The sequence below is a fragment of the Gambusia affinis genome, linkage group LG06 (genome assembly GCF_019740435.1).
Source record: "Gambusia affinis linkage group LG06, SWU_Gaff_1.0, whole genome shotgun sequence".
Taxonomy (NCBI): domain Eukaryota; kingdom Metazoa; phylum Chordata; class Actinopteri; order Cyprinodontiformes; family Poeciliidae; genus Gambusia; species Gambusia affinis.
This window is the reverse complement of record NC_057873.1, coordinates 27,558,632-27,585,195: the sequence shown is the minus strand read 5'-3', so window position 1 is coordinate 27,585,195 and position 26,564 is coordinate 27,558,632. Positions and strand designations below refer to the sequence as shown.

General features: G+C 40.8%; 1 protein-coding gene across 3 annotated transcripts in view; it reads left to right on the top strand.

Moving 5' to 3' along the window:
- traf4a (tnf receptor-associated factor 4a) overlaps positions 1–21,492 on the top strand; it is a 42,632-nt gene extending 21,140 nt beyond the window's left edge. For all 3 annotated transcript variants that reach the window (XM_044118541.1, XM_044118540.1, XM_044118543.1), the window contains 6 exons: positions 9,514–9,565; positions 13,729–13,833; positions 13,950–14,111; positions 15,286–15,447; positions 16,603–16,758; positions 17,750–21,492. In XM_044118541.1, the coding sequence (XP_043974476.1) occupies positions 9,514–9,565; positions 13,729–13,833; positions 13,950–14,111; positions 15,286–15,447; positions 16,603–16,758; positions 17,750–18,382 (1,270 nt within the window). In that variant the 3' untranslated portion in view covers positions 18,383–21,492. The remainder of the gene's footprint in view (positions 1–9,513; positions 9,566–13,728; positions 13,834–13,949; positions 14,112–15,285; positions 15,448–16,602; positions 16,759–17,749) is intronic.
- Positions 21,493–26,564: the final 5,072 nt, after the last annotated feature.

Sequence of the window (26,564 nt, the reverse complement as noted above, 5' to 3'; positions counted from 1 at the left end):
CTCCGCGTGAACACCGCTTTCTGCCAAGCAGTTTACTGTACGACAGAAAGTACGATCACGCAGTCTTAAAACACTTCCAGCAGTTTTAACAGATGGAGGCATTTGGACCACCCATGTTTTTTTTTTTTTACTCTGCACTGATCCCTTTTATGAGGTTTTTTTTGTGTGTCTGTGTGGTTTTGGTAACTGACGATCTGACGGGACAACCTTTCCTCGCTGTATGACCGTGACATTTGCTTCGCTCCTCCTGAGCACTGTGCTAAGACCGCAGTAGTAATCCCCGGCCGTGCCTATTGTGCTTCCTGATATTGCTGTCAGTACTACATATAAGAAATTGATCATTCTTCAGCTACATTTGCTGAATGGAAACTGAACATCCAGTCTCAGGAACAACCAGTTTCACTTGATGAAGGGACAACAGTGCCAGGGAGATTATGACTTATTCAACACGAAGCCACAAGTTAAGGTTTTTGTGAATACGGCAGCAGGAAAGAACTAGACAACAAGCACCAGAGCTTCAGAGGAACATCTTCATTAAAATGTTAATAAAACAAACTCAAAAGGAAGAAGTTACATAAATTGCACACAAATTACTTGGAGGCATGAAGCTTAGCTATGAAAAGGCCACAAAGCTACCAAGGCTGGGAATTGACCTCTCTATATTGAGTTCTTGATCTATTTCTACGTCAGACGGTGCCTCATGATCAGGTTTAGTTGTTGTTTTAATGCGGCGTTTCATCGGCTCTCTCTTTCATTTGAAACAAAGGGGTAGATCTACAGGGTTAGACTGGGACTCTCTCAAGACATCTTTCACTTGGCAGAGAGCCTAAAATAACTTGTGAACTTTTGAACTGTAAATCATGACATAATACTCAGAACTTGAGTGGAAATCTCTCTAGAAATTAGCATATTTAGCTCCCCTAAAGTCAAACTAAGCTTACAAGCTTTTAGTATTATCGTAGACTACAGGAGTGTATTTTTTTCTCTCTTTTTTATGTTTGAGGAACTCAGATTTAGACCCTATAAGTCAAAAAGTTTGAGTCCTGTAAATTCATAAAATTTCCAGAAGAAGCTGAGAACCAGGATGAAGCTCGCCGGGTCTTGAAGATTCCCGCAGTGATATGGGCTCCATGTCAGAGTCCAATCATGCTGATGGAGGACAACAGTGCGAGGGGGATTATGACTAGTTATAAGCTCGGTCTCCCCTCCACTCACACTTAAGAGTGGATTATGCCAACTCGCAGGCTTTTCCTCCCATCCTGCAGATGGCTTCTCCTCCTCCCTCTGACCCTTTGCGTCCAGCCTGTCCTTCATTTCTGGAGCCGGCCCTCCCTCAGGCAGGTGGCTCTCCGTCTACTGATGGCTGCAGTCGTCGTGTGCAGAGCTTCGTTTCTCGTAGCATTATTACTCGTGTTTTTAACCTCTCACTAATTGAAACTGATTTCAGCCATTGAAGAGAGGACGGCCGTCCAGTGAAGGGAGGCTTTTGGTCAAGACTGGAATCGCCAGAAATATAAAATACATTTACGACAAAGTACTGAGGCCACGCTAAGAAAAATAATGAATAAAATGTTGAGACTAAAGTCATAATAAGTTGAGACTAAATTCATGTACAACTATTCAAGTTGTACATGAATAGTCATTTTATGACTATATTTTCATAATATATTGACTTTGTTCTCAAAATACTGACTTTCTCGTAACATTATTCCCGTAATATTATGTCTTTATTCTCATATTATGACTTTATTCTTGTATGACTTTTTTCTCGCGATACTATGAACTTGTACTCGTGATATCATGACTTTATTCTTGTGATTTACGAGTTTGGTCTCGTAATTTTGTGTTTTTATTTTTTAGTTCTCCTCACTACGGCCCTGATCCTCTATTGTAGAATCTGAATGTCGTCCTCTGAAATCTGGTTCAGAGTGTGTCCATGCAACATCAACACAGTATTAGTAGTCTTCATCTGGTAAAGGTGACATTTCAGGAAAGCAAAGCAAGGTTTTTCCAGCGACCTCGCTCACAGATGGCCCGAGCTCACGAACGTCAACACGGCGAGGTGCAGCGGCACGGAGAAACCGAGCTCATTACATAAGCAGTGACGGCAGACGCAGCGATTGCGGCCCCAGGTGTTCTGGCTCAGTGCTGCGTTTTCCACAGCCGGAACATACTCTCTGTCCAAATCAAAGTCCAGCAGCATCAGAGTCCGATTTGTATTTCGTTCGGTTCTCTTTTTAAACTGTGCGTAGCTCGTAGTAGAAGCATCCTTTCATGTGTTTCTATCTGGAGCCACATCGCTGTGAATGGGTTGCATGGGGCGCAGGGAGAGGAGCCAGGGAAAGAGGCCAGATATCCACCCACACACACACATATGAACACACACACTTTAGTAGTAGTGCCTTTCTTCCACTTGCATCATTTTTTTTCCCCTTTTTGCCAAAGCAACAAGACAAAAATAGTATATATTTTTTTCTTCCTAGAGAGAGAAGCGTGAACTAGAAAGGAGCTTCAAAACGAACATAAAACAAATGTAGGGAATGAACGGATCGTTTTCCACTTATCCTTTCAGGCTCGTCTGACAGAGAGTCAGGCGTGATTTATTTCGGTCTTTCGATGAGCGCGACCTGCAGACTGTCAGCCATTGTTACTTCATTTCAGACGGCTGTGTGGAGGGGGGTGGGGGTTGGAGGCCAGTGATGATCCTGCAGGTGTCAAATTTCAGGTTAGTCATTTCGCTGCAGGCTCCCAACATGCGCATGTCAGAAACCACAACAGAAAACTAGCATCACATTTCAACTGTGAGCCTGTTAATTTGTTCATTTGAATCTTCTAATATGCTTGGTTGATTTACAAAAGCGATAAAAAAAAAAAGGAAAAGCACAAGATCAGAAACCAAATTAAAAGCGAGAACTGTTGTTGTTTTTTTTTAATCAAAATACTTTGTCAGTTCATCACATTTGCGAGATTAAACATAAAAGGATGCATGTGATACTTTTTGCTTCGTTTTGTTGTTGTTTTCCATGTACAAATCATTTGCCAACAGCTCAAAAGCTACTATTCTAAAGGACAGTAAAGTCCAAAAGTCTTGAGTTACTTGCTTATTTTGTGGCACCAGTCGCTTTTATTATTGTTTTTTTTAGGCGGAGAGAACATGACTTTCTTCAAAGCTCCAGAAGTTGGTAGTCAAACCATGGATGTAAAATCCTCCATCTGTTACCGTTACACCTTCTGCTCCTCAGACTGTGTTGGAATCTCTGTAGTGAACTTAATAAATTGTCCCTTCAAATTTTCAATTGTTTTCTTGTTAAAATACTTAGAAGAATGTTTCTTTGTGCTTGTTAAGCCACTTAAATCTGATCTACCATTTGATGTTTAGGTATAACAATTCCAAAAACTACTAATTTTGGTGTTTTTTTTTTTAATACAATCCCTTTTTCTTCATAGTTCTGAGACGTGTTGATCTCATCACATCTTTTTTTAATTTTTTTTTTTACCAATTGCAATGACATTTATTGGTGACGATGTTAAACTGGACATAGATTCATAGAAAAACATGCCATTGATTTCAATGAATTATAGAACTGGAACTCTGCATCTGCAAATACTTAGTCCTAAATAACTCAAATGTGTCAAAGAACAAGCATTTCTGATGGGGATATTCCCTATATTAACACTTGGACACAAAACAAATAAAAAGCCGTTCAAAGGAAACCTTTGAACTTCGTAAGGGCCGTCAAGGAGCCTGAAAACTATCGATGGTTATTACAGGTTTTAGATGATCACAAAAAAGTCTGGCTTTTGGAAAGTAAGGAATAATAGTTTCAGTTTCAAACTTTTCTCAGTATTATGTAAAAAACAAAAAAAAAAACGTTTGCTTGTTACTAATATGCTTGTCCATGACCAGTTTTTGTTAAATCTTTGGATATCTGTACTTACTTATACTTTGCCAACAGGCTGCGTTGTGCAATATGGCTCTGACTTCCTGTTAGTCTTTTAACAGAAAATAATTTCCTACACACCACAGGTGTGTGAACGGCTCATTACGTAGGCATTACCTCCCACAGGTAGAACTGCGTAAGTAACAGCATCATTCTGCATCCTGCACAGAAAGAGAAGCTGCTTTCAACCTGTGGGCAGGTACAGGGATACGTTCTGTGGATGGAAAGCTGCTCCTCCCCGTCTTTGGTCTGATAAATTCAGTTCAGTTAAACAAAACATACCTGCTGAGCAAAACCCAATGTTACAACTTCTTCACATTTCAATTTCTGTGACACAAATGTCTGGGTCACTTTTGTCCCAGTTTGTGCTGGACTGAAGAAATCCTAACCAGTAGCTCATTGAGTGTCATTTGGAAGAAATTACAGCAAGTTTATGGTTTGTGGTCTGACAGCTTCAGATGTTTCTGGGAAAACGCAACAATCTACTGTTAAATCTTTGGAAAAACGTTTGGCTTTCTTTTGAGTGAAGTTACTCTTATTAAAGTGGAAGAAGTCGGGGTATAATTTACCCGAATATTTTTATTTTTTTATGTGGAAACATGCCGTACAAACTTTTACAAACAGAACACCAGAATGTTGAGACAGTTAAACCTGAATCAAGACCCAAAAATGTATCGTCTGAAACATTTCCAAGAGACACGGAAGAAGAGAACAGCTTTGTACAGTATGCTGTAAAATACTGTACAAGGACTAGGATACATAACAGACCCAAAAAAAGAGAAAACTTAAAAAAAAATACTTTATTAATTATCCCATGTCATAATCTATCATGGAATATTAAGTCACTTGTACAGCACTTCTGCTCAATAGGACACGAAAGTAAAGGTGATAAAAAGCTGATTCCTGTTACCAGCCAATTTCTTGATTCGTTTCTAATCTATACGTCAATAGTTTATATGCCACATTACTTTGCATATCTAATTGAACTCTGTTGTCAAACATCCCTCTCTCCTGGCTGTCTCAAGGAAAACAGCCATCGTCATCGTTATAAACGGGAGGATCAGACAAAAAGGAAATCCGGACTTTACACACAGATTTTGAGGGATTACAGTAACCTGTGTGAGATGAATCAGAAGTCTTACTTCTCGGCAAACTTCCTGAGCGAAGGGTTTGGTTTCAGCCTGCAGGCAGCTTCTGTTTGAGAAAATTAACGTTAATCCCAGTTGTAGCTTGAAAAGACAAGAAGGTTTGGCATAAGCATGAAGATGAAAGCCGCTCGAGGTAAATTGGCGGTTGGGACGAACCTCCCGATGCCTCCCGGGTTGATGGCAGCGGTAAGTTCGGCCCATCGGAGAGCTGCAGTCTTGCGCTCCCTAAAGCGTTTGGTTGGGTTTGTTCAGGGCGTCTCGTCGGTCGTTCCTACCTCTCTGGTAAACATGGGGGTTTGTTTAGGAGTCTCTCTGTTGTGTTAATCGATAGACCGGACTTCAAGGTTACTCATGGCTCCCTGACTGTCACCAACGCGTCCTCGTGTGTGTGGTTGGAGCTGGTTGCTGTCACTTGGAAAAATAAAACCCCTCTCCCTCCCCACTGCACTCATGAGATTAATCTGGAGGGATTTGTACCTCTCGCCGTCTGCCTGTCAGGAGCGCTGCGCAGAGGGACCAAAGGATGTTGTGACGGCTGTGTTGGTGGTGTGAGCTGGATGAATGGACGCTGCCTAAGAAGATTTGGTGGATGAGTGGGGAGAGAGAAAGGGCAATTATACAGGGGGAAGGGGGCAGATATGATGTGAACATGAGTATCCGAGCAGACGGAGGGAGGTGGTTAAATTGTAATGAGGTGATTGTATTATACAGTACGGAGTCCAGTCAGAGCTGCTCCCCTGTGACATCTCATCTCCACACAGAAGCATTGCTGATGAATTTGTCCCCAGACGCTCATTGACTAGGCAGTAAACGGTAGCTGTTAACATATCAGCCTAACTTGGTTTAGATCATTTATTATTTTTAGAAGCAATTTCTTACAGTTTAAGCCTTCATGACTCTATTATTGGTAGAGATATTTCTAAATCCTGCATGTTTCCTGACAGACCAGTTTACAACTCAAAAGGAAACAAAAAAATAAATTTATTGTGCTCCATGTAGTCTCCCTGTTTCATTTGGAAGTCCTGCTCTCTCTCACTCTCTTGCAGCCTGCATGAGTTGCAAACATTGAACGTGTTGACAGTACTGTTTAATTTACATCCTATAACATCCTGTTTCACCTTTTGTGCTTTCTCTGGCTTCACTGGTAAACACCTCACTCACAAAAACATATAAATTTGTTTGTTTTTTACCAAACCGGTTCTGAAGCTCAACTGCTGCCTGTGTTTGCGTTACACCAGTTCTTTGTGTTTACACTGAGGCAAACTCTGGCTCTGGGTCCCCATCATCAAATAATAGCCTTTTTCAACTACCCAAAATGTTACTTTAGTTTTTATTCTTCTTAATATAAAACACAGCTATTAAACCACCAATCTTCATCATTAATAAAAAGTCTGATTTGCATCACACTAACAGAATCTTACTGTCTCTTTTCATCCAGCTGCTTGTTTTTTTTTTAATCATCCACCATAGAGCTGCTCTGACAGCGGATGTTTTCCCTGAATCCATAAACATAATTTCAGAGTCAGTTTTCCTGTGTTTCAATATTAGCAGACATTGTTAATAACGCCTGGTGTTAATGTTGTGGTATTTGCTGTTTTTCTAGCACTGGTACCGATCACGTCAAAGATCAGCTGATTGGGAAATTTTAAAAGATGTTAGATATTTGTTTGCAGGGATGCTGAGATAAAACAAGATGAATAGTGCAGCACCGCATTTCTCATCGTATTTACTGCATGAAACGCTCACAGGGACACAGTGATCCGACTCGATGTCGACTCCAGTGTCAGTAGTGGTTGGCCTCTGGAAATGCTTGAGAAGAGAAGCTTTAGTCCTGGAGACTCGGTTCAATTAGGGTAATTGAACTCCAACAAAATTCCAACAATTGTTACATTTTCAGCTGCTGCAGTTCTGTTCCACACTGTACCGTGTCAGACAAGACAAAACGTTTCAAAAACCTGTTCCCCTCTTTTTATCCACCAAGCATCACTGCAGGAAATGACTCAAAAAGCTCTCGGGAAGAGATTGAGCGTAACATCCTCCTTATGAAATGTAAACAGAAAAGAAGTGGCATCAGATTTTAGCGGTTGTAGGATTTCTCTTTTTGTCTTAAGCAAAAGACCACAAGCTATTTCTCCTGCTCACTCAAGACTCACGTGTTTTGGTTTGGTTGTATTTACACAGAACGCCCCGTTCTTTAGTCGACTTCCAGCTCCGGCCCGCTTTGCTTTCACATATGCATTTGAACCGCGCCAGAGTTCACTTCAACCGAACCGAGACTTTGGTTCTTAGGCGAACCACTGATCAGGAAAAATTGTGGCCATTAGCTGATTTCTAACATGCAAATGAAACTGTAGCTCCACCACACGTCATTGTGGTTTCACCGAGTCGATGTGAATTCAACCCATGAGTGAATTGCGTGCAGTTGTTTGCTAGTGGAGCTAGACACGTAATCGTCTCTGCAGCCAGGACAGGAAATCATCCTGACTCTCTGCGACTCGGCTGTTTTTCGCCTTTCTGCCTCTCCGTGTCTCAGAGTTGGACGGGGCCGGGCCCCGGGGCCGTCCCTCTGCGTCTCCCCCATCGCAAGCCGAGGCCCTGTCACTTCCCATCTCCTATCGGGGTCTACTGTCGCGGGACATTCGGAGCTGGCTGGCTGTCGCGCACAGTCTTCGGCGATGATGACGATGAGTTCAGTAAATGGTTTCACACAGGAGATGCTGAGTGGACTCTCGCAGGCTTCCAATCGATCGGCCCTCCCTCACGGCCCGTTGTGGTTTTGTTAATTGGTCTCCGGCTCACTGCTGACACAGTAACCCTAATGGAGAAGAATTACTGCTGTGCCGTCATGCATTAACCTCCCTCCTCCACCCCTCTTTCCATCAACCCTCCCTCGCTCGCTCTTGGGCCTGACCTCTGCTCCCATCCCCCCTCCCGTCGCCGGCAGCATCAGCAGGCGCGTTTCACAGCTGGGTAGACGGAGAGGCCAGTGCACACACACTCCCAGCCGGTGCACACACACTCCCGTCCTGTGTTCCTGTGCCTCGGGGACCTAAGGTCAGGTGACGCTGATGACCGAATTAAAGCACTAAAAGGCAAACACTCTCTGAACAGCACTGCTCCCTAATTAGTTTAGCTGTAACTGAGGCATGGTCTGGGTTAGAGGGGGTAATTTTAGTACCTTTGTGCAAGGTTTGAGCTTATATTCAGGTCATTATGAAAATATTCCCACTGCTTTAACTTTTTCTCATTTTGTCACATTAAAACCACTAACTTCAATGTAATCTTTTGGGATTTTATGTGAAAAGCAAGGTACAACTGAAGTATAGGGGAAATGAAAACTTGAATGATGTGTTGCGCATTTATATTTGTTCCATTTTACTCTGATACCCATAGAGGTAAACATCTAGTGCAACTAATTGCCTCCAGAAGTTGGCAGATTGGAGTCCATCAGTGAATAAGTTAATCTCAGGCCTCAGAGGTTTGTTGCAGAACATTAGTGGTCTTTTGCCCAAAAAAAAAATCCTATAGCCGCTAAAATCTGATTCTTCTCCATTTTTGTTTACATTTTGCGAAGAAGGTTTTGCTCACCGTCGTCTTCAGAGGTTTTTGTGTTGTTTCCTTCAGTAGTTCTTGGTGCAGTGCCCCTACAGGCTTGGAGGTGAACAGGTTTTTCAAAGGTTTTGGTTTGTTTGCCCCAGTGTAGTTTGAAAGCGAATTGCAGCAGCTGAAAATGTAACAAATGTTGCCATTTTGTTCCCCAATCCAACCAAGTCCACCAGACTATCAAGTATGAAAACACCATGAGTCAGAGAAGCAGACAAAGTGCACATCGTAACCATCAGGACAATTACCAGTTGTAAATTCACGCCGTTTTATCAACCTCACAGACGTCTTTTTTTCATATACTTTGTACTAATAATGTATAATTATTACATTGCCTATGTGAAAGGTTGATATTGAAGTTAATTTTCTCAATTATTTTAGTTTTTTTTCCATTTGTTTTTTTCTTATTATTCTTCCGTTTCCTGTCCAGGTCATTCCTGGAAATGAGATTTTGTTCTCAAGGAACTTATCTGGTTTAGTGAAATAAAAGTGAACAAAATGTAGTTTTTAGCTTCTTCTGCAGCAGCTCTATAGACACTCTACATCGTCTGCAGGGGGGGGGGTGGAGAAAAGAGCTCATTAAAGTCACTTTGCTTCATGGCGCATGGAAAATGTGTTCCCTGTATGTGATGCAGCCTGATGAGTCAGAGGAGTTTTCAGAGTAAGGGTGAGCTTGAAAAGACTAAACCTTTGTGCTCTGCAGCGATGCTCAGAAACTCTTTTTGACTTTTTAACAGCACTTTGTGGTTCTTTAATACCCGTACTGTATAATTGCCTGCATGCTTTTCATAAACCAACATGTTCTCTGTTTCGTTTTGCAGTGAGGGCGTCTTCAAATGTCCAGAGGATCAGCTGCCTTTAGACTACGCCAAGGTACGACGGATACACCTGCCTGACACTAATTGACACCACAAACTCTTGGGTTATTGAGCTAACAACGTTTTAAAAACTTGTTTGCATTTTTGCATATTCCCTGGACGTCTTGGAGCAGTCCAACCCTACTTTTAATATTTACACTCATAACAAGCAGCAACATGTATTAGATAGAAACAGTGAGGCGTCCCGTCGGTAAAATCATAGATTAGACGAGCCAGAGTTTCCTCCACTTAAGTCATAAAAGACCAAATTTGTTGTTTCTGGTGCCCAAAAATACAAGGTTAGCTATCCAGTTTGTTGCTTTGTCGGTTGCTTTTGCGGTCACTTTGTAAATTTGTTCAAGTTTATGACATAGGATCCAAAAATCTAGCTTTTAGTTTCAAAAAAAGCATAACAATGACGACCCAAGATGCTGACCTCCATCCTCTAGAATATCATCTCCAAATGAATAAACAGTCCCACAGACATCACATCCATCAGCTCTATTCAGATCAAAATGTTTATACAAGTGGGACATTTAACTGAATAAATATATTCTGCTTTACATTTTACTGTTACATGACTTCATGTGAGCACTGTGTCGAATCTCTTTAGTGTTGTAGATCACTAACATGAAACAAATTAAAAAGTGGGTTAGAAACAAGACAAAGCTAATCCAGTTAAAATTGATGTGTTTTTTTCCCCCCAAGAAAATTGGCTATCATCGGCTCCTACAAGGACAAATACGCCATCTCAGAGGAGTTATTATAACAAATCTAGTTCATGTGAAAACGTGAACTCGTGCGAACCCTGCAAACATCTGGTATTGGTTTATGTATCTTGTACGAAGGCATCGGGCTTTGACAGGTCCGGACTGCAGCTGGTTAGACGCTGTGACTTTTACTTCACGTTGTTAAAATAAAAACCTGAGGGTTTGTGTCTCTGATTTACTGTAGTGCACAAAGGCAGTAAAACACGTCTTTGCCCCCAAGTTAGAGGTTGCAATTTATTTCATTACACCAGAACGTTTATTAAAACCACTGCACTCAATCACTCCCTGAGCAGATTGAGAAATAAAATTCAGCCGTCCTCCAAATGTAATGTAATCAGATTGTGCTCAGGGAGAGGGGGGCATAAAGACCCTATTCAGAGTCGGGACTCTCTCACGTGTGATCTCTGCTTTTTGAAGCAACTACATTTCAGGGCTCAGGGACACAGAAAGATCATCTCTCTTCTTTTCTTTTCTGCTCCAGCTTTTGGCATATTTCTCTGATGCTAGACTTTTGTCTTATTGACTCTAGAAGACATAAACAATAAAATTCACAATCACAAAAAAAAAAAAAAAAACATTAAACATAATAATGTCTGCAGATCTCTTAAATAAACGCTCTCTCTTCTGATATCTCGCCACACTACTGAAAAGATGTGAATAAATCTTAAATATTTGTGTTTTTCATGAATGCCAGTGCTATGTAGTGGACACAGTTCATTAGTTAAACTGGTGCAGATATTATTGAATGCACGCTTGGTGTTTTCAGGATGAAGAATTAAGTGAAGGGGACGTTTAGCTTGGATGTCCTCAGCTATTTAACTGACACCCTGAAAACCTGAGATGTGCAAAGACTGAACAACACGACCCGAAGAAAACAAAACGAAAGCAGAGATGTTTATGTTCAGCAGTGAACCTGAACTGCAGCATGATCTGCGGGCCCCGGTGCTGTTAGCGATGGAGGCGCCTCTAATAGCAGGAACTCCCCTGGGCGGGAGGGAGGCGCTCATGGCACACCTGTCAGACATTGTTATTTACCAAGGCGCTCCCAGGCTCCCAGTCGCCTGCAAATTACCCCCATCTTGGTGGTCTCCTGTCAGGGTTATCGTAATGCTCACTGCACGCCGTCACTCCTTTCCAAAAAAAAAACCCCCAAAAAAACAAAGTCAAAATGCAGAAACACAACCGCAGAAGAACAGCGCTGCAGTCATTAAAGGATTGTCCTGCTGCCACTGCTGCTGTAGTTATGGTGAGGGACAGAGTAAACCCCCAACTTGAACCGAAGAGCTTAACATCTCCCCGATGAGCCGGGGGACTAAGTTATTAAAAGGTCATTATTGCAGCTTTCCAAGCAGATTCTAAGACTGGAAAGAATGAGAGATTGTTCTTTAATTTCCCCCCCAAAAATAAGTTTATTACAGCAAAATACTTTGTGCACAGGAGTGAAAAGCTTACATATCTGCAGTTGAACATGACCTGAGTGAGACGAGTTATTTTAAGACATTTCCAGGTGCATTGTGTTTTTGATTGGACCGTGCTTACTCATGTTTCAGTGCGGGTGCACGTGACTGAACAAATCACAACTCAACAGCCAGCCTACAGAGGGCCGTTGTGACATTTGTTAGGAAGTGGCTTTTCTTGTTTGACCGGGTTTTTTTTTTTTTTTTTTTTTCCCCCGGCGTGGGGGGACGGAGGCTTAAAAGCCTCAGGACAGCGACTTGATGGAGAGGATTTGGGGGGATTTTAGTCGAACGCAGAATCTTCATCATTGTTCAGTGACCACGGATAAATATTTCTCTGCCTCTTTACTGCTTATTTCTCTCTCTGAGGTCCCATAAAGTCACAAACTTCTTCATTATCACTGCAGTAGCAGGCCTGACTCACTGCTGCAGTGTAGGGAGAAAAAAAAGATGTGAAATTCCCTCATTTCTCTGTGCAGCTTAGTGTAAACAGTGTCGCCTTTCCAACGTTTTGGCGCAGCGTAACTTTTATTTCTGCCGACAATCTTGTGGTTTTAGTTGAGTTGAGTTGTTTAATGATACTCAAAGAATTCTCACGTCAGCTTTTTGTCTTGTTTTTTTTTTGTTGCTCTTTTACTACCACTGTCAGGCTGCCTCTGTTTCTGGTTAAACTAGACCTGGCAGTGGTTTGATTACGTGTCAAAGTGCAAAAACAGAATGACTTTATCATCAATCAGGTAAATATGTAAACCTTCCTAAATATGTGACAACTTAAGAGCTGAAAAGAGTCTAAATATAATCTCACATGTGAGGAGAAAACGTGAAAAAAAACTTGTTCAACTTCTAGTTTTTGCTAATATAACTGTGGGAGCTAATTCTCAAACGATTTTTAGTTTTTACATTTTCAAAAAAAAAAAAAAAATGTATTGGTCTTTTGCCCTCTTGCTCGGTTAAGCAAAATGTGTGGCCCTTATTTTTATTTTTTTTCATTGTGTTGAAAGGTTAGGGAACTATATGTATATCGGTAGATATAATTATTGGGCATAGCGGCAATATTAATATTGGATGTCGACATTCCAAATTTTCACATTAGTGCATCTTTAGAAATTAACATTTAAAATATTATTTTCCAACCTTTCTGCTACAAATCGTCATTAGTTACTTATCAGTCCTTCCAGATTCTTGTGGATATTCACTCAAAATCAACTGATCAAAAAGTCACACTTACTGTCACACCTGGACCAAGTGCAGAATTTCTTGCAAATTTTTCTAAAGTAGCAACACAAAATCGGATTTCGATTGCAAAAGATTACAAAGACATTTGTGAAATCAGATTATTTTACATCTAGCAATACAAAAAGAGCAGTCTTTATGTTCATTCCTTAAAAATGTACATACTTATCTTTTTTTGAAGCTTTATAACCATTTTCAAACAAAGCTAAGCATTTGCCTAGCACCCCTTGTTTGGGATTAGCACAGTTAGCGTAGTTATCATAAGCTAACGAGATTTCTAAAAGGTGGCCAACATTTCCAGATCCAGAATGCTCTATAACAAACAGATGAACAGAGCACCTTAGCTGCTCACTGTTTAGCCTTTTTGTTGTTGTTCTTGAAGTCTTGCTCTCTCTTGCTCCTTTGCAGCCTGTATGATATGCAGACATATTGTTGGACATCCAGCCTCCATTTTGACGTTTCCATCACTTTACTTCCTCTAATTTCATTTTTAACACCTCATTGAGACTCAAATGATCCATCTTAACTACTTCACTCATATAATTGGAAAATACATCCTAAGTGTTATCAAGCTAATGTCACATTCAGCCAGGTGGGCGGAGTCTTACAGGACACACCAGTTACAGATGACATTTCTTAAAACGCTGCCATTGTCAGTGAACAGCAGCGGGTGTCTGTATCTGTTCTTCCCTGACTTCATGCCACGTTGTCGCCCTCAGATCTACCCGGACCCGGAGCTGGAGCAGCAGATCCTGGCGCTGCCCATCCGCTGCATCCACAGCGAGGAGGGCTGCCGCTGGACCGGACAGATGAAGCAGCTGCAGGTGAGAAGAAGCTCTTGCTTCTCTCTCTCTCTCCCCGTCATTCACTCGCCCACTTCGGTGCCCAACAAATGGGGCAGATCTGCTGAACGTGTGGCTGGTTTCTCCTCCACCCTCAGGGCCACTTCTCCACCTGCGCCTTCAACGTGATCCCGTGTCCCAACCGCTGCTCCGTCAAGCTGACGCGCCGCGACCTGCCCGACCACCTGCAGCACGACTGCCCCAAGCGCAAGGTCAAGTGCGAGTTTTGCGGCAGCGAGTTCACCGGCGAGGCCTACGAAGTAAACACTGCTTTTTTGTTTTTTGTTTGTTTTTCTTTGTGGTTGTGTGAGTTTGATGGAAAAAGAAACACCTGGCAAGAGATGACTCATGGTGTCAAATGAAACAAGTACCTGTTAAAAACAGCTGGAAGAACTCGGGCCTGTGCGTCACCGTATTAGAAAAATATTTTCTGGTAGCACGAATGATGGAAGAGGAAACAACTTTTTAATGTTTTTTCCTCAGCAAGTGAATGGAGGGGCCTTTTACTCCTCACTAAAACCTCTGTTGGTCCTGACTCCCTTCTATTTACTCTCTCTCTATGTACACATTTCAGGAACCACCACCTTTCACTTTCAAATAAACAACAAAAAAAAACTGTTAGAAATGTTAAGTGAAGGTTGCTCTCTTTCTGGTCTATCTACCCTCTTTCTTTTCTTTGCTTCTGCCATTGTGACCTGCATTCTTTGCTTCTGTGTTTGGGTCTTTTCTCCTTTCCTTTCCTCCCTTCTTCCTTCTTGTCTCCGGTTTTTGTGGATTCTATTTTATAAGTGTAAACATAAATTCACTGATTATTGTTATTATGTCACATTTTAAAATAAGCATAAAGAACCGAGACGTGTTAGAACCCTTATAGAAAGGCTAACCCTGTGCATACAAGCGCCAGCAACGAGACACAAAAACGTTGAAAGATGTTAAAACTTTTATTGCTGTCGTCTGTATCGCTTCCAATGAGTTGGGTTTCACAGCGAGTGGCGAGAACTTTTTCCTTTCTCAATCATTCGTCAAGCCTGTCACTCATGATAGACATAAAGTTCTAGCTAGCTCTCTTAGCCAGCTACTAGCTAGCTAACTGGTGCCTAGCTAGCTACCTGTTACTGGTAGCCTCACCTGCCACAGAAGGTGAAGAGGTCGGCACTCAACTCAAAACTGACGGAAAAATATCTACATATACAAGAATATAAGAGATTAAATAGTTTTCTCACGACACAATGTAAGACTTGTGATTAACATATTTAAGATCAACGCACATTATTATAATGTATTTAAGATCTTCATTTTAGATACGTGAAGTTAAGGACAACCAAAGTTTTGACTTTGATTTTTTTTCTTTTTTCAATCATCAATAATAATCTAATCTAATCACATTTGTTTCTGTTTTGTTTATTTGTTTGTTTGTTTGTTTGTTTTGGTCAGAACCACCAGGGCGTGTGTCCTCAGGAGAGCGTTTACTGTGAGAACAAATGCGGAGCGAGGATGATGCGCCGCCTGCTGTCCCAGCACAGCATGGCCGAGTGTCCCAAACGCACGCAGCCCTGCAAGTACTGCGGCAAAGAGTTCGTCTTCGACACAATCCAGGTGAGTTTCACTTGAGCCAAAGAACAAAAGAGAAAAAAGAAATTGGCAATTGTAAGAAAACAGAACCAACTTGTATTTGACACAACAACGGACAGAGACGCGTTTATTTTCATGTAAGTATTCCTGCAGCTGCTTTCTGTCTGAGGCCTGAGCGGCGCAGGACAAAGAAGAAGTGCAGCAGCAGCAGCAGCAGCATGTTTCCATTCAGGGTGTCTGTGTCCTTCTCCAGCTGGACGCGGTGTGAGCCGCTGCCATTAGTGCTTTTAAGTTGAGCTCTCTTCCCCTCAGCACTTCTCTGACAAAGGCAGAGCTGTGATTTTCCCCTCCTCTCACATGCTGGTCAAGATGTGCTGACGTAACCAAACGTGGGTCGAACAGCTGATTTCCTGTTTTTTCACGGATTTTCATGACAGTGTGAACACCGAGAAGCTTTAAAGTTGTTGAAACACTTTCTTCTCTGTGAGCGAGAAGCGCCAAACATTAAGTTGCGCACAATTCCTCTGTTGTTGGCAAATGATGCAGCTTTTAAGCTTTGTCTACAGCGACTTCAGTGTCCATCAAAACAACAATTTTATCGTTTATCGCAATTATTTTTGGGACAATTTATCGTCCAGGACAACCATAAGCATTTCTGCTTCACTTTTAGCTTTTTCAGCTAACTTAACCAAATCGCTCCAATTTATAGCATTGCAATAATAAAAAAAAGAAAATTGTAATATTTTTAGCATACAAAAATGTAATCACTACTATTAAATTTATAATTTACCCCAAATTCACCAGAAATACCATCTAAAGTCAGAATACAAGACACAATTGATCTGATTTATACCAAACATGTAGTCAAATCAACCCCACCATAGACTGGTATTTTTCATGCATTTATTTTCACTCTTGGTTACAATACAGTGCATTTAAATTCAGTTTGAAATGCCAAATTGCAAAAATGTTTCCTATTTAGGGAAACCCAGATGATTATATTGATTCACTGACTTTGCAGCAAACTGGGAGGGTCTGAACCTTTGTCACCTCGTGAAAAGTGAGCAAAACAATATGAAATTATCCCGCAGATACCTTAAATGAATGGAAAGCATATCGTCTCTTTTTCATTCATTTAAACCAAAAATAATGTTTCCGTTTCCGTTCTCTTGGACGCAGAACCACCAGTATCACTGCCCTCGCTTCCCTGTCCAGTGTCCAAACCAATGCAGCACTCCCAACATCGCCCGGGAGGACCTGGCCAACCACGTCAAGGACAACTGCGGCAACGCACTCGTCCTCTGTCCTTTCAAAGACGCCGGCTGCAAACACAGGGTAAGACTGACCTGCATCTGTGCTCATTAAAATTCTCCTGACTCTGTAGGAATTTCCTTTTAACACGCCCATTGTTGTGTTAATCATTAGCCAGGAAGCTTTTTGAAAAAATACATAATCTTTACTTGACCTTGGTTACCAGGTCCAAAGATCCAGGTTGTTGCCTAATAACAGGACAGATGCAAACAAACTGACATAGCTATCAGTGTCTTTTTTAAAGGTACCAAAGTCTGGAAATGCTGTGATGTCACTTTTCCTCTTTTTGTAGACTCTGAGAGTCAAGAAAGCCTCAAATGGAAGCAAACAGAAACACATATAAGCAATAATAATAAAGGTAAAATTGAGACTATATGGTAAATATGAAGAAACATCAGATGCAAATTGGTTTTTAAACAAGCTGGTTCATGAACATTCGGACATGAATAACTGCAATTTTATAAATCATGAAGGCAACAGAGAGTTCTAATAATGTTGAGGTATAGACCTTTTCAAAATGTAACCTGATAACCTGAGAGTGTACATCTTGTGTTGATTTAGATTTGTTATTCCCCATTTTCCAGAGTTGGCTGCTGTTTGAAAATACAAAGAGTTTTTAAAAGAGACAGAGGCTCAATTTCAAGGTGTTAAGTTACAAAGTCAAATTTCTTTTAAGTCATATTTGATACACATGACATTTTTATAACAACTGAAGCTAACATAGTTACTTGGTTGTGCTATAAAATGGCACCATGTGACTGGAAAGTACATAATACTGCCCTCCTAATCAAAAGAAACTTCTGGATAAAGTTACAAGGAAACTTAACTTAAAATATAGAAAACTTAAATTAATTATTTTGACCCATCAACCTATCACATTTCAAATCAACCTGACGCAGTGTTTGATTGAGTCAGAGTCACAAAGACTCATGAAAAATAATCAAACATATTCAGTAGAGAATTACCTGTATTTTATGAACTCTTAAACAGCAGTGATTTGTTTTTCTCCCTGCAGTGTCCTAAGCTGGCTATTAGCCGTCACTTGGAAGAGACCACCAAGTCGCATCTCACCCTGATGTGCAACTTGGTTGGTCGCCAACGGCAAGAAATCCTGGAGCTGCGACGAGAGATGGAGGAGCTGTCCGTCAGCCAAGACGGCGTCCTCATCTGGAAACTCAGTGACTACTCCCGCAAACTCCAAGAGGCCAAACTGCGGAGCAACCACGAGTTCTTCAGCCCGCCGTTCTACACGCACCGCTACGGCTACAAGCTCCAGGTGTCGGCCTTCCTGAACGGCAACGGCAGCGGCGAGGGCTCCCACCTCTCCGTCTACATCCGCGTCCTGCCGGGAGAGTACGACAACCTGCTGGAGTGGCCCTTCTCCTACAAGGTGACGTTCTCCATCCTGGACCAGAGCGACCCGTCGCTCTCCAAACCTCAGCACATCACAGAGACCTTCAACCCGGACCCCAACTGGAAGAACTTCCAGAAGCCCTGCAGCAGCCGCAACTCGCTGGACGAGAGCACCCTGGGCTTCGGCTACCCCAAGTTCATCTCGCACGAGGAAATCAAGAAGAGGAACTACATCCGAGACAACTGCATCTTCATCAAGGCCTCTATAGATATTCCCCAGAAGATAATGGGTTGAGACCCAAGTGTTTGTTTTTCTGTCCATGAAGGAGGAAGATGGGTTAAAGACTGGAACTGACACTTAACCTTGAAAACTTCTACACGTTCATCCTTTAGATCCTTCCTCCCCTGATAGCCTCTCCGCCGCAGAGCTTGAAGCGAGTCTGGTTTGTGCGAGCTGACTTGGAGGAACTCGCATCACGAGAGGGGACAAAATGTTTGGTCTGCAGAACTGTCACTCGTTGACGTTCCTTTTTTACGTTGGTTTTTTCTATGCGTTTGCTGACCTTTTGATCACCCTCTGCAACTTAAAGCCTTTGAAATCAAACAGTGCCTAGAGTGTTTATCTTGAGTTATACTTCTGTTTTTGTTTCTGCAGTACCAACACAAGAAGAATGTGGTAAAAATATAGATGTATAAGGTTTGAAGGGCATCTGTGAGTGGAAAGAAACAAATGTTCAGCACCGCCCCAAAGAAGAGGGACCTAGCAGATTCAAACTCAAGCCCAACTGACTTTTGTTTACACACTCGGACAGTATCGTGATCCTTTAACAAACACACCGTCCCCCATGATTACTACCAATGAGGTTTATATAAACACAGGTTTATACAAATACTTTTAGGTGACCCTAAATATCTAGATGTTTTAATTAAATGTCTTTGGCAATTCATAGCGCTCCTTAGGCCATGAAAACTCTTACGATATGCTAAATGTGAAATTTCCGTTTCTTGTTTGTTTAACTTACCTTACAGAGTTGAAGACTGAAAAACAGAATGGTTTTGTTAGGGGAAACCACAGATAAAAATTGTAATCTTGAATCTAGACATAAATTTAAGACTAAGCAACTTCCTGTTTTTTTGAGGTTTATGTACCTCCACTGAACTTGGAATTTCAGGTTAACATGTCTGACCTTTAGCAGAATGCTGACCACAGCTTCCAGAGACTTATTAAAAAGACTTAATAATTGAGGCTTTAGAGTTTTTACTATGCTAGAAAGAAAATTAATTTGTGCTGATAATGAAATTAAAGCTGGCTTCAGAATTGCTTAAATATCTTTAATAAGAACCAGAACCAGGAAGAACTTATAAAACCTCTTTTCATTTATCTCTAAAAACCCCATATTTTTATTTCCCTAAAACTTGACAAAAACGCATAAAACTAAAACTAACATCCATTTTCAAATGGCTAGGTTTAACTTAAATATTTGAAGAATAACCAACATGGCTTTTATTGAACAACTATTACCAATATTAAATGTGAATCTCACTCCTGGACCTAAGCCGTTAAACTATCTGCTCTGATTTTATGTTTTTATGCTAGGCTATGCTAACTTCAAATTATAAGCATAGCTTTGCACTGACAGCTACATACATTTTCATTTACCGGTACTTTTTGTAACAGTAAAAGGTCATTTTGAGTTTTGTTTTGACCTTTTAGCTTTCCAAAAACACTAATGCAAGACTTTTGCAATTGTGCAGCTAAAGGTGATCTTTGAATAGCTAAGCTTAGCTTAACTCTGAATAAAAAGTAAGAACCATCATGGCTTTTACTGAACAGTTGCCACCCAGCAGTAGATGTAAGTTGTAATTCCTCCATACATATAGATGGAGCAAGTTAACTGTTTGTTCCAGATTTCAGTCGTTTAAGGGTTTTCCATACATGCAAGAACTGAGAAAGATTTTTATTTTCTCAAGGTGTCAAGATTTCACAGAAAGGAAACGGCACAATTCTTGGGACGTCAGCAAAGCCTTTTTCCCCATTAAACACATCCTATATAATTTTTAAATTTCAAAGCTTTTCCTAGATGATTTGTTGAGGATACTCTGCATTCATTTCCTACTGCCCTGGAATTTCTCTGCTCTTGCGTAGTATGCATAGCCCTTTAGGCTAACGATTGCTAACAATTTTCATTAGCATAACTTACCCTAGATATTCAAACATCTGTTCACTTGTGTCCTCTAACAGAGAAAGTCTGATTTTATGTACTTTTTTTAAAAAAACATTGCCAAAACCAAGACTACACTGAAAACAAATTACACGAGAATGGTGAATATGTGTTGGTTGTTATCGTAGCAGGAACTAGCTTGCGCTCTTGTGTAAGTTGTAACCAGATCAAAGTGTCAGGGGCTCTCTGGTGTACTGAACACACACACAACTCTACCTGGCTCCATATTTACAGAGTCCTCACCTTTTGTCCACTTCCTCCCGACTATCAGAATACACACCCGTTTTAAGAGTGAAGGAAAAGCCATGTGGCCTTTTTTACACAGTATGTCTTCGCATGAGAGTTTTAAGGGTGTGCAGGCAAACGCATGCTTCATGTGTCAAAACCTCGTTCTCACGTTTTGTTTTTTGTTTTGTTTTTTTAATGTAAGCTGTATTCTTGAAATCTTCACTTGTTGATGACTTTTTGCTATTTTTCTTTAACCCTTTTCAGTTGACAAGAACTGTCAAAAGGAAAAACTTTTCTGATTTTGTTTTTATAAAATGTGAACCTTTGTGGCATAACCTATAAGGACAATGAACATTTGACATTAGTGTGCTTATCACACGTGGGGAATGGAAAGGCGTTCAGAGGCTCGGTGTAATGTTAGCTCAACACACAGTGTGACAACGAGCAGCCTCGTGCTGTACGCGTGTTTTTGTCAAAGCACCATAAGGAACTGAGAAGACTTTTACAGTTTACTTATGATATATGTGAATACTAATGTAAAAAAAATGCAGAAGCACATTCTGTCTTTTTATTATTATACATGGGGGAATTCTTAATTTCTTGTCATGAATACCAGCTGATATTTTACAGTGACGCAAAAAGGCAAGGAAATAAAAAAAAAGAAAAAAAAAACTTTTTTGTAAGATTCTGTATTTTTCAAAACACTTAACTGTTTTATACAAGCTCTTTATGTTGGAGAGTCGGGGTTGACTTTGGGAGTTTTCGGACCCATTCGTCTTTTGAACATTTGGATAATTTGTTAGTCTGTGTGGTTTGAGCCTGTTCTGTCTATATTATTTCCTCTTAAAAGTATTTATTTTAAGGAGCCATCCAGAGTCTGATGGCACAAATGTTTTATTATGTTGATTGATGAGTGCTTGTCAATTTCTTATGTAAAATAAAATACCGTATATCAGTTGTTTTACTTATTTCCATGTGTGCTCCACAATCTATTTTAATTGCTTCATTGTGTTATGGAAACACTCGTTGACATTTTATCACCAAAGTAAAGGCAGTATTATTGTAAAAGTAAACCACAAACTTAAAAACAACCTCCAATATGCAATTTTATTTGCAAAGCATTGAGTGTGCTGTCCAAGAAATGGAGAGAAAATTACTTTGAAAATAAATATGACGGAACACTTGCATAAGAGGAAACATTACAATGAAATTTTAAAACTGGGAGTTGGTTTTAAAGTGTTTAAGTGTTTAGTTTTATAAAAACTAAACGCTGCCTGTCCTTGTTTAGTTCTACGACATGGATGGTAAAAGGAAAACCAGCAGGACGTGCGTTCCTTCAAACCTCTAGAAATATGTCAGTCCTCCTTATCTAATATCCAATCCAAGCTGATTTTAAACAAGAGGAAACAGAAACTGATAACTTTGACCTCTGATTCTTAGACGTACATCTTAATCACTGATTTACCTAACAGTTTAAAGTCAGTTCTTTTGAATTTGAACATTTTAAAAAATAAAGCAGAGGCCTGCAGAGTTCAAGACGTGACTGTACTGAACCCATACTTCAAATGCTACACTTGACGAGTCCCTGCCTTCCCATGATGCTAATTAAAAGCCTGGTATTAGCAGTGGTGGCGGTTTAATGAAAAGTCCCCATGAACAAGCAGTGACTTTAGCTTAGCCACTGCATTAGTTTAACCCAAATACAAGAAGTCCCCCAGTTAGTTTTATTGCTGTTTTTTTCTTGAAACTGTATTTAAATTAATTAAAATAACTAATTTGTTTGACTTTTAAGTTGGCTTACGACCAAAATACGTAGCTCAAGATTGCAGTTTAAATCTGCTCTGAATTTACATTGTGCTACTTTTTTATCGGTGGACCAGGAGTTTGACGTCTGTTTGACAGAAATGTGTGCTGGAAATACAAAATGTTTAAATTGTTAGACCAGCGCATTAGCCGCCACCATTACATTTAAAGTATCAGCATACTTAGAGCTTCACTGAATTATTGATTAAATATGCCACTAATGTAAATACTTAATGAAACTGAAAGCCGATAAAGCTCATCTAGCCATCTGTCCTGTTGGGACTGCTTTATAAAAATTAAAGCAGCTGCAATATTCATCTTCTATTCTTCTAAACCAATAAAAAAAAACACAAAAAAAAACGCTTACTCAGTTATGTAGCTTTCCTGTAAAAAACATCTTAAGTTTGTGCTGTTGCCAATTTATTTTGCTTCTATCTAGATATCTAAGTCAGGGGTCATTGTAGTTTTGCAATTTTTTTTTCCAATATCTCCAGTCAGAGATGGTGGGAGTGAGGCAGACAGGAGTTTGCATCAGCTCTCCATTTGGCTCTGGTGCAAGATTACACAAGAGGAAAGTGAGCTTTTAATATCGAAATCTCTCTGCAACCTCTAAAGAGGACAGTCTTGCATTTCACTTGCTGTACAAACGCTGGCCAAGGCCCTGCAAAAGCTATAATCTCGCTTCTCTTAGTGCTCATTTCATGGCTCAAAGATAAAAACATCTGGGGGGGGGGGTTCTGTTTTTTTTTTTTTAAGAAGAAGAAGAAAGGAGTGGGCTTCTTTTTCACTTCAAGAGCCAGTTATTCAATAACGCAGAGAAAAGTTTTTAGTTTTAAATTGAAAGCTTCGCGGATTCCTGGCATGGAGCGAACAACCAACAACCCTGTTGCTCCTTCAGGGCGACGGTAGCATCAAAATAGTAACAGGCTAATTACATGTTAGCAGAGCTTTTTCCTCCCCGCGCTCCATGTGGAGCAGAGTCACGTGCGCCTCGCCGCATACAGGCCCGTCGTTTGGCTTCGCTCTCTGAAGTGAGCCTCTGTTCCCTCAGGTAAATCATTTGCAGGTAGTCACATTCCCAACACTGTGAGCACACAAAACGTAACCTTTGGCCAAAAATACACACTGGAAGAAAAAAAAAAAGGAAAGAAGCGAGATGCCGGCAGGGTCGGAGGAAGAGGAGGCGGTGAAGATGGAGAAGAGCCCGACCTCCTCGTGAGGCTTCCCTTGCCTCGTGAAACCCGGCACATCAAAGGGAAGCTGCGGTTCGTGAAGCGGTGCCAGGCTGTCGCTGCTCATGCTGGAAGTTTAACAATCGCGCCTCAGAACCGAGCTGGTTTATGAGTAAGGTGGTGTCCCATGGCGGCTTTATAGAAAATCTGTGCCTGAATTAACGCCAGAACCTCCCTAGAAGATTAACAGGACGAGTCAGAGCAGTCATCTAAAGCAGTGGTCCCCAACCTTTTTATTACAGCGGACCGGCCAAAGCCTTCGTAAATTTCCGCGGACGGGGGGGGCATGCGCGTTGTGAGGATCGTCGAACGGGGGGGGGGAGGGGCGTTGTGAGCTGGCGCAAGACTCAACCCTCGGCATCCGGTGTACGACTTTTCAAAATAAAAGCTCCTCCAGACTCAATACATAGAACGGACATATTTTATTAGTTCTTGCGCGGCCCGGTACCAATTGGTCCACGGACCGGTACCGGTCCGCGGCCCGGTGGTTGGGGACCACTGATCTAAAGAATAAACCTCACAGCATGTGTCAGCACTGACAGCTGACCTGGAAATGACTATTTAATGTGAAAAATAAATAAATAAAAATGGCAGAATGTAACTTTTATTTTAAGAAAACAGATGTCGCCATGTTTTGACAGTGTAATATGACGCAGATAATCTGACAAATTATTGCTGCTACCAAAAACAACCAATCAGAGCCAATGTGGTCTTAATGTGGTCAATCATCCTCATGTACTCTGCTCAATTTGCTAATGCCAGAGAAACCATTGATGGGGACAAAAACATTTTCTCCTCTGTCATTGGTGGCCATGATAACTAGCTTTAGCATTCACAACTGTTCTTTTCTAGCTGCAGCATAGCTGAGTGAGGAGGATGATTGATAGCACTAAGACCCGCCTCTTTGCTCTGATTGGTTACTTCCAGTTAACACTGGGAGAAGACAGAGGAGCTATATATTACATATTGTATTAATTTGTTGCATTATTATTATTATTATTATTATTATTATTATTATTATTATTATTATTATTATTATTATTATTATTACATGTTACAGTGAGATCATTACATTTCTTACAGCACAAAACACACATGTAAATATATTTATTCCTCAACTGTCTAATAATCATAGAAACCCGGTTACTTCTACCTTTAAACGAGAACTGCTGCCTGACACTCAACGGTTTTTACTGAAAGGTTTCAGATTATCAGCTCTTCTCATTTCCATTTGTTCTCTATGCCTCAAGACTTTCTCCATGATCCTCTCTTTCTCCAAGGCCGCTCCACCCAACCCGTCCCTCTAATGAGTCACTCACATTATCCCACTTATCTTTGACTCACTCCGACAAATCCAGTGACACAAAACATAATTGACATACCCCAAACTTTAGAATCCCTGTTGTGGCGATGGCACACATTTCCATTTCCAAAATGCCAAAACTACTTAATGTGATATTAAAGCTTTCCAAACATTCACACAGGTCCACTCAGGTCTCCAGCCGGATCGTGAAACGTTTGAGAAAAAAAAACAAAACCAGAAAACAAACGTGTGGTCCATCATCCACTGCATTTTTTCCACGTATCTGTGCAGCAGTGGAGTAATAAAATTCAACTGCGAAACTAGAAGTTAGGGTCCCAGGTCAAAGGTCAATGAGATCCAGTGTGGCTGCCTGCCAGTAGCAGCGCTGCCAGGCATGGATCAATTACTGTTCTGGGTTCATCAAAACACACAGAGGCGATTTTTATGAACGAAATGCTCACCCACACATCTGAACGAGCTTTCTGACTGATCATAACTCTCATGCTACAGATACAACAACCTAATGGGCCACCTGATAAACATATGCAAAATGCCTTAAAACAAATTTAATGCAGTCGGGAGGGGAAAAAAAATCAACCTGGGATGAAGTTTTTTAAGAACATGATCAGAGGTGCTGCTCCCTCAGCTACTGAAACGTTTTATTTTCTAAGGCTGACAGTTCATTTTAAACCCATGACCGTCTTATGTGACGTAACACAGAGGAGACAGGACAGCATTCCTCTCAATTAGCTTGGATGAGGGTTGACCATTACAAGTCAGGAAATGACCACAAGGAACAGCTACTGTATGAGCAATATTTAAAACTTTTCAAATAACTTAAACTGCGGATAGAAAACTCTGACTCAAGGGTTGAGACTTGGAATCACCATCGGCAAGAAAAGGCCTACGTCTCACCTTCACAAACGTAAAAACAATACATTTATTGAGGTGGAATGTGTTCCTGAATAGATAAAAAGTTTTATTTTTATCACTGTTTTATGACATATATTTGTGGTTGTGACAGTGGTCCAGTTCCTGGCGTTACAGCACATGAGGCTTTCTGCACTGAGTTTGCATGTTTTCTCTGTGCCTCTATAGCTCTTATATAGTTACTTTCTCTCCAAATTGCCCATATTGTAGGTATAAGCGTGTGGAATACAAAATTGTTGGATGGCAGGTTGTTTTTCCTCTCCACTGTCGCTACATGCAGTGGAATTCCTCCTGTAAAGGACGCAGAGCGATTGTCAGCTGTGGCTACAAGGAGCTACAAGTCAATGACTTCATGTGATCCACTGGGTTTCCTTAGATAACTTTAAATGCATTTGAATGATGACTTGAACTAAATTTACGGTTTGGTAGCTAGAATCAATTGGAATATTTGTGTGATTGAACTGAAATGACTTATTTGCAAGCTGCCTCAAGAGGGCATTTGTCGTGAATTAGTCCTGTACAAATAAACCAAATTTAATTTAACGTAGTTGTGACTCCAACATGGCAAAATATTTATTCTATGTGTTATAAAATCCATCCAACCATCCATCCATTTTCTAACCCCCATGGCCTCTGTGGGGTTGGGAGGTGCTGGTGTTTATCTCCAGCTAACGTTCTGGGCGAGAGGCGGGGTCACCCTGGACAGGTCTGTGTTATAAGTTATCCAATATTTTTATGAACAGCAGGTTTTTTTTATTT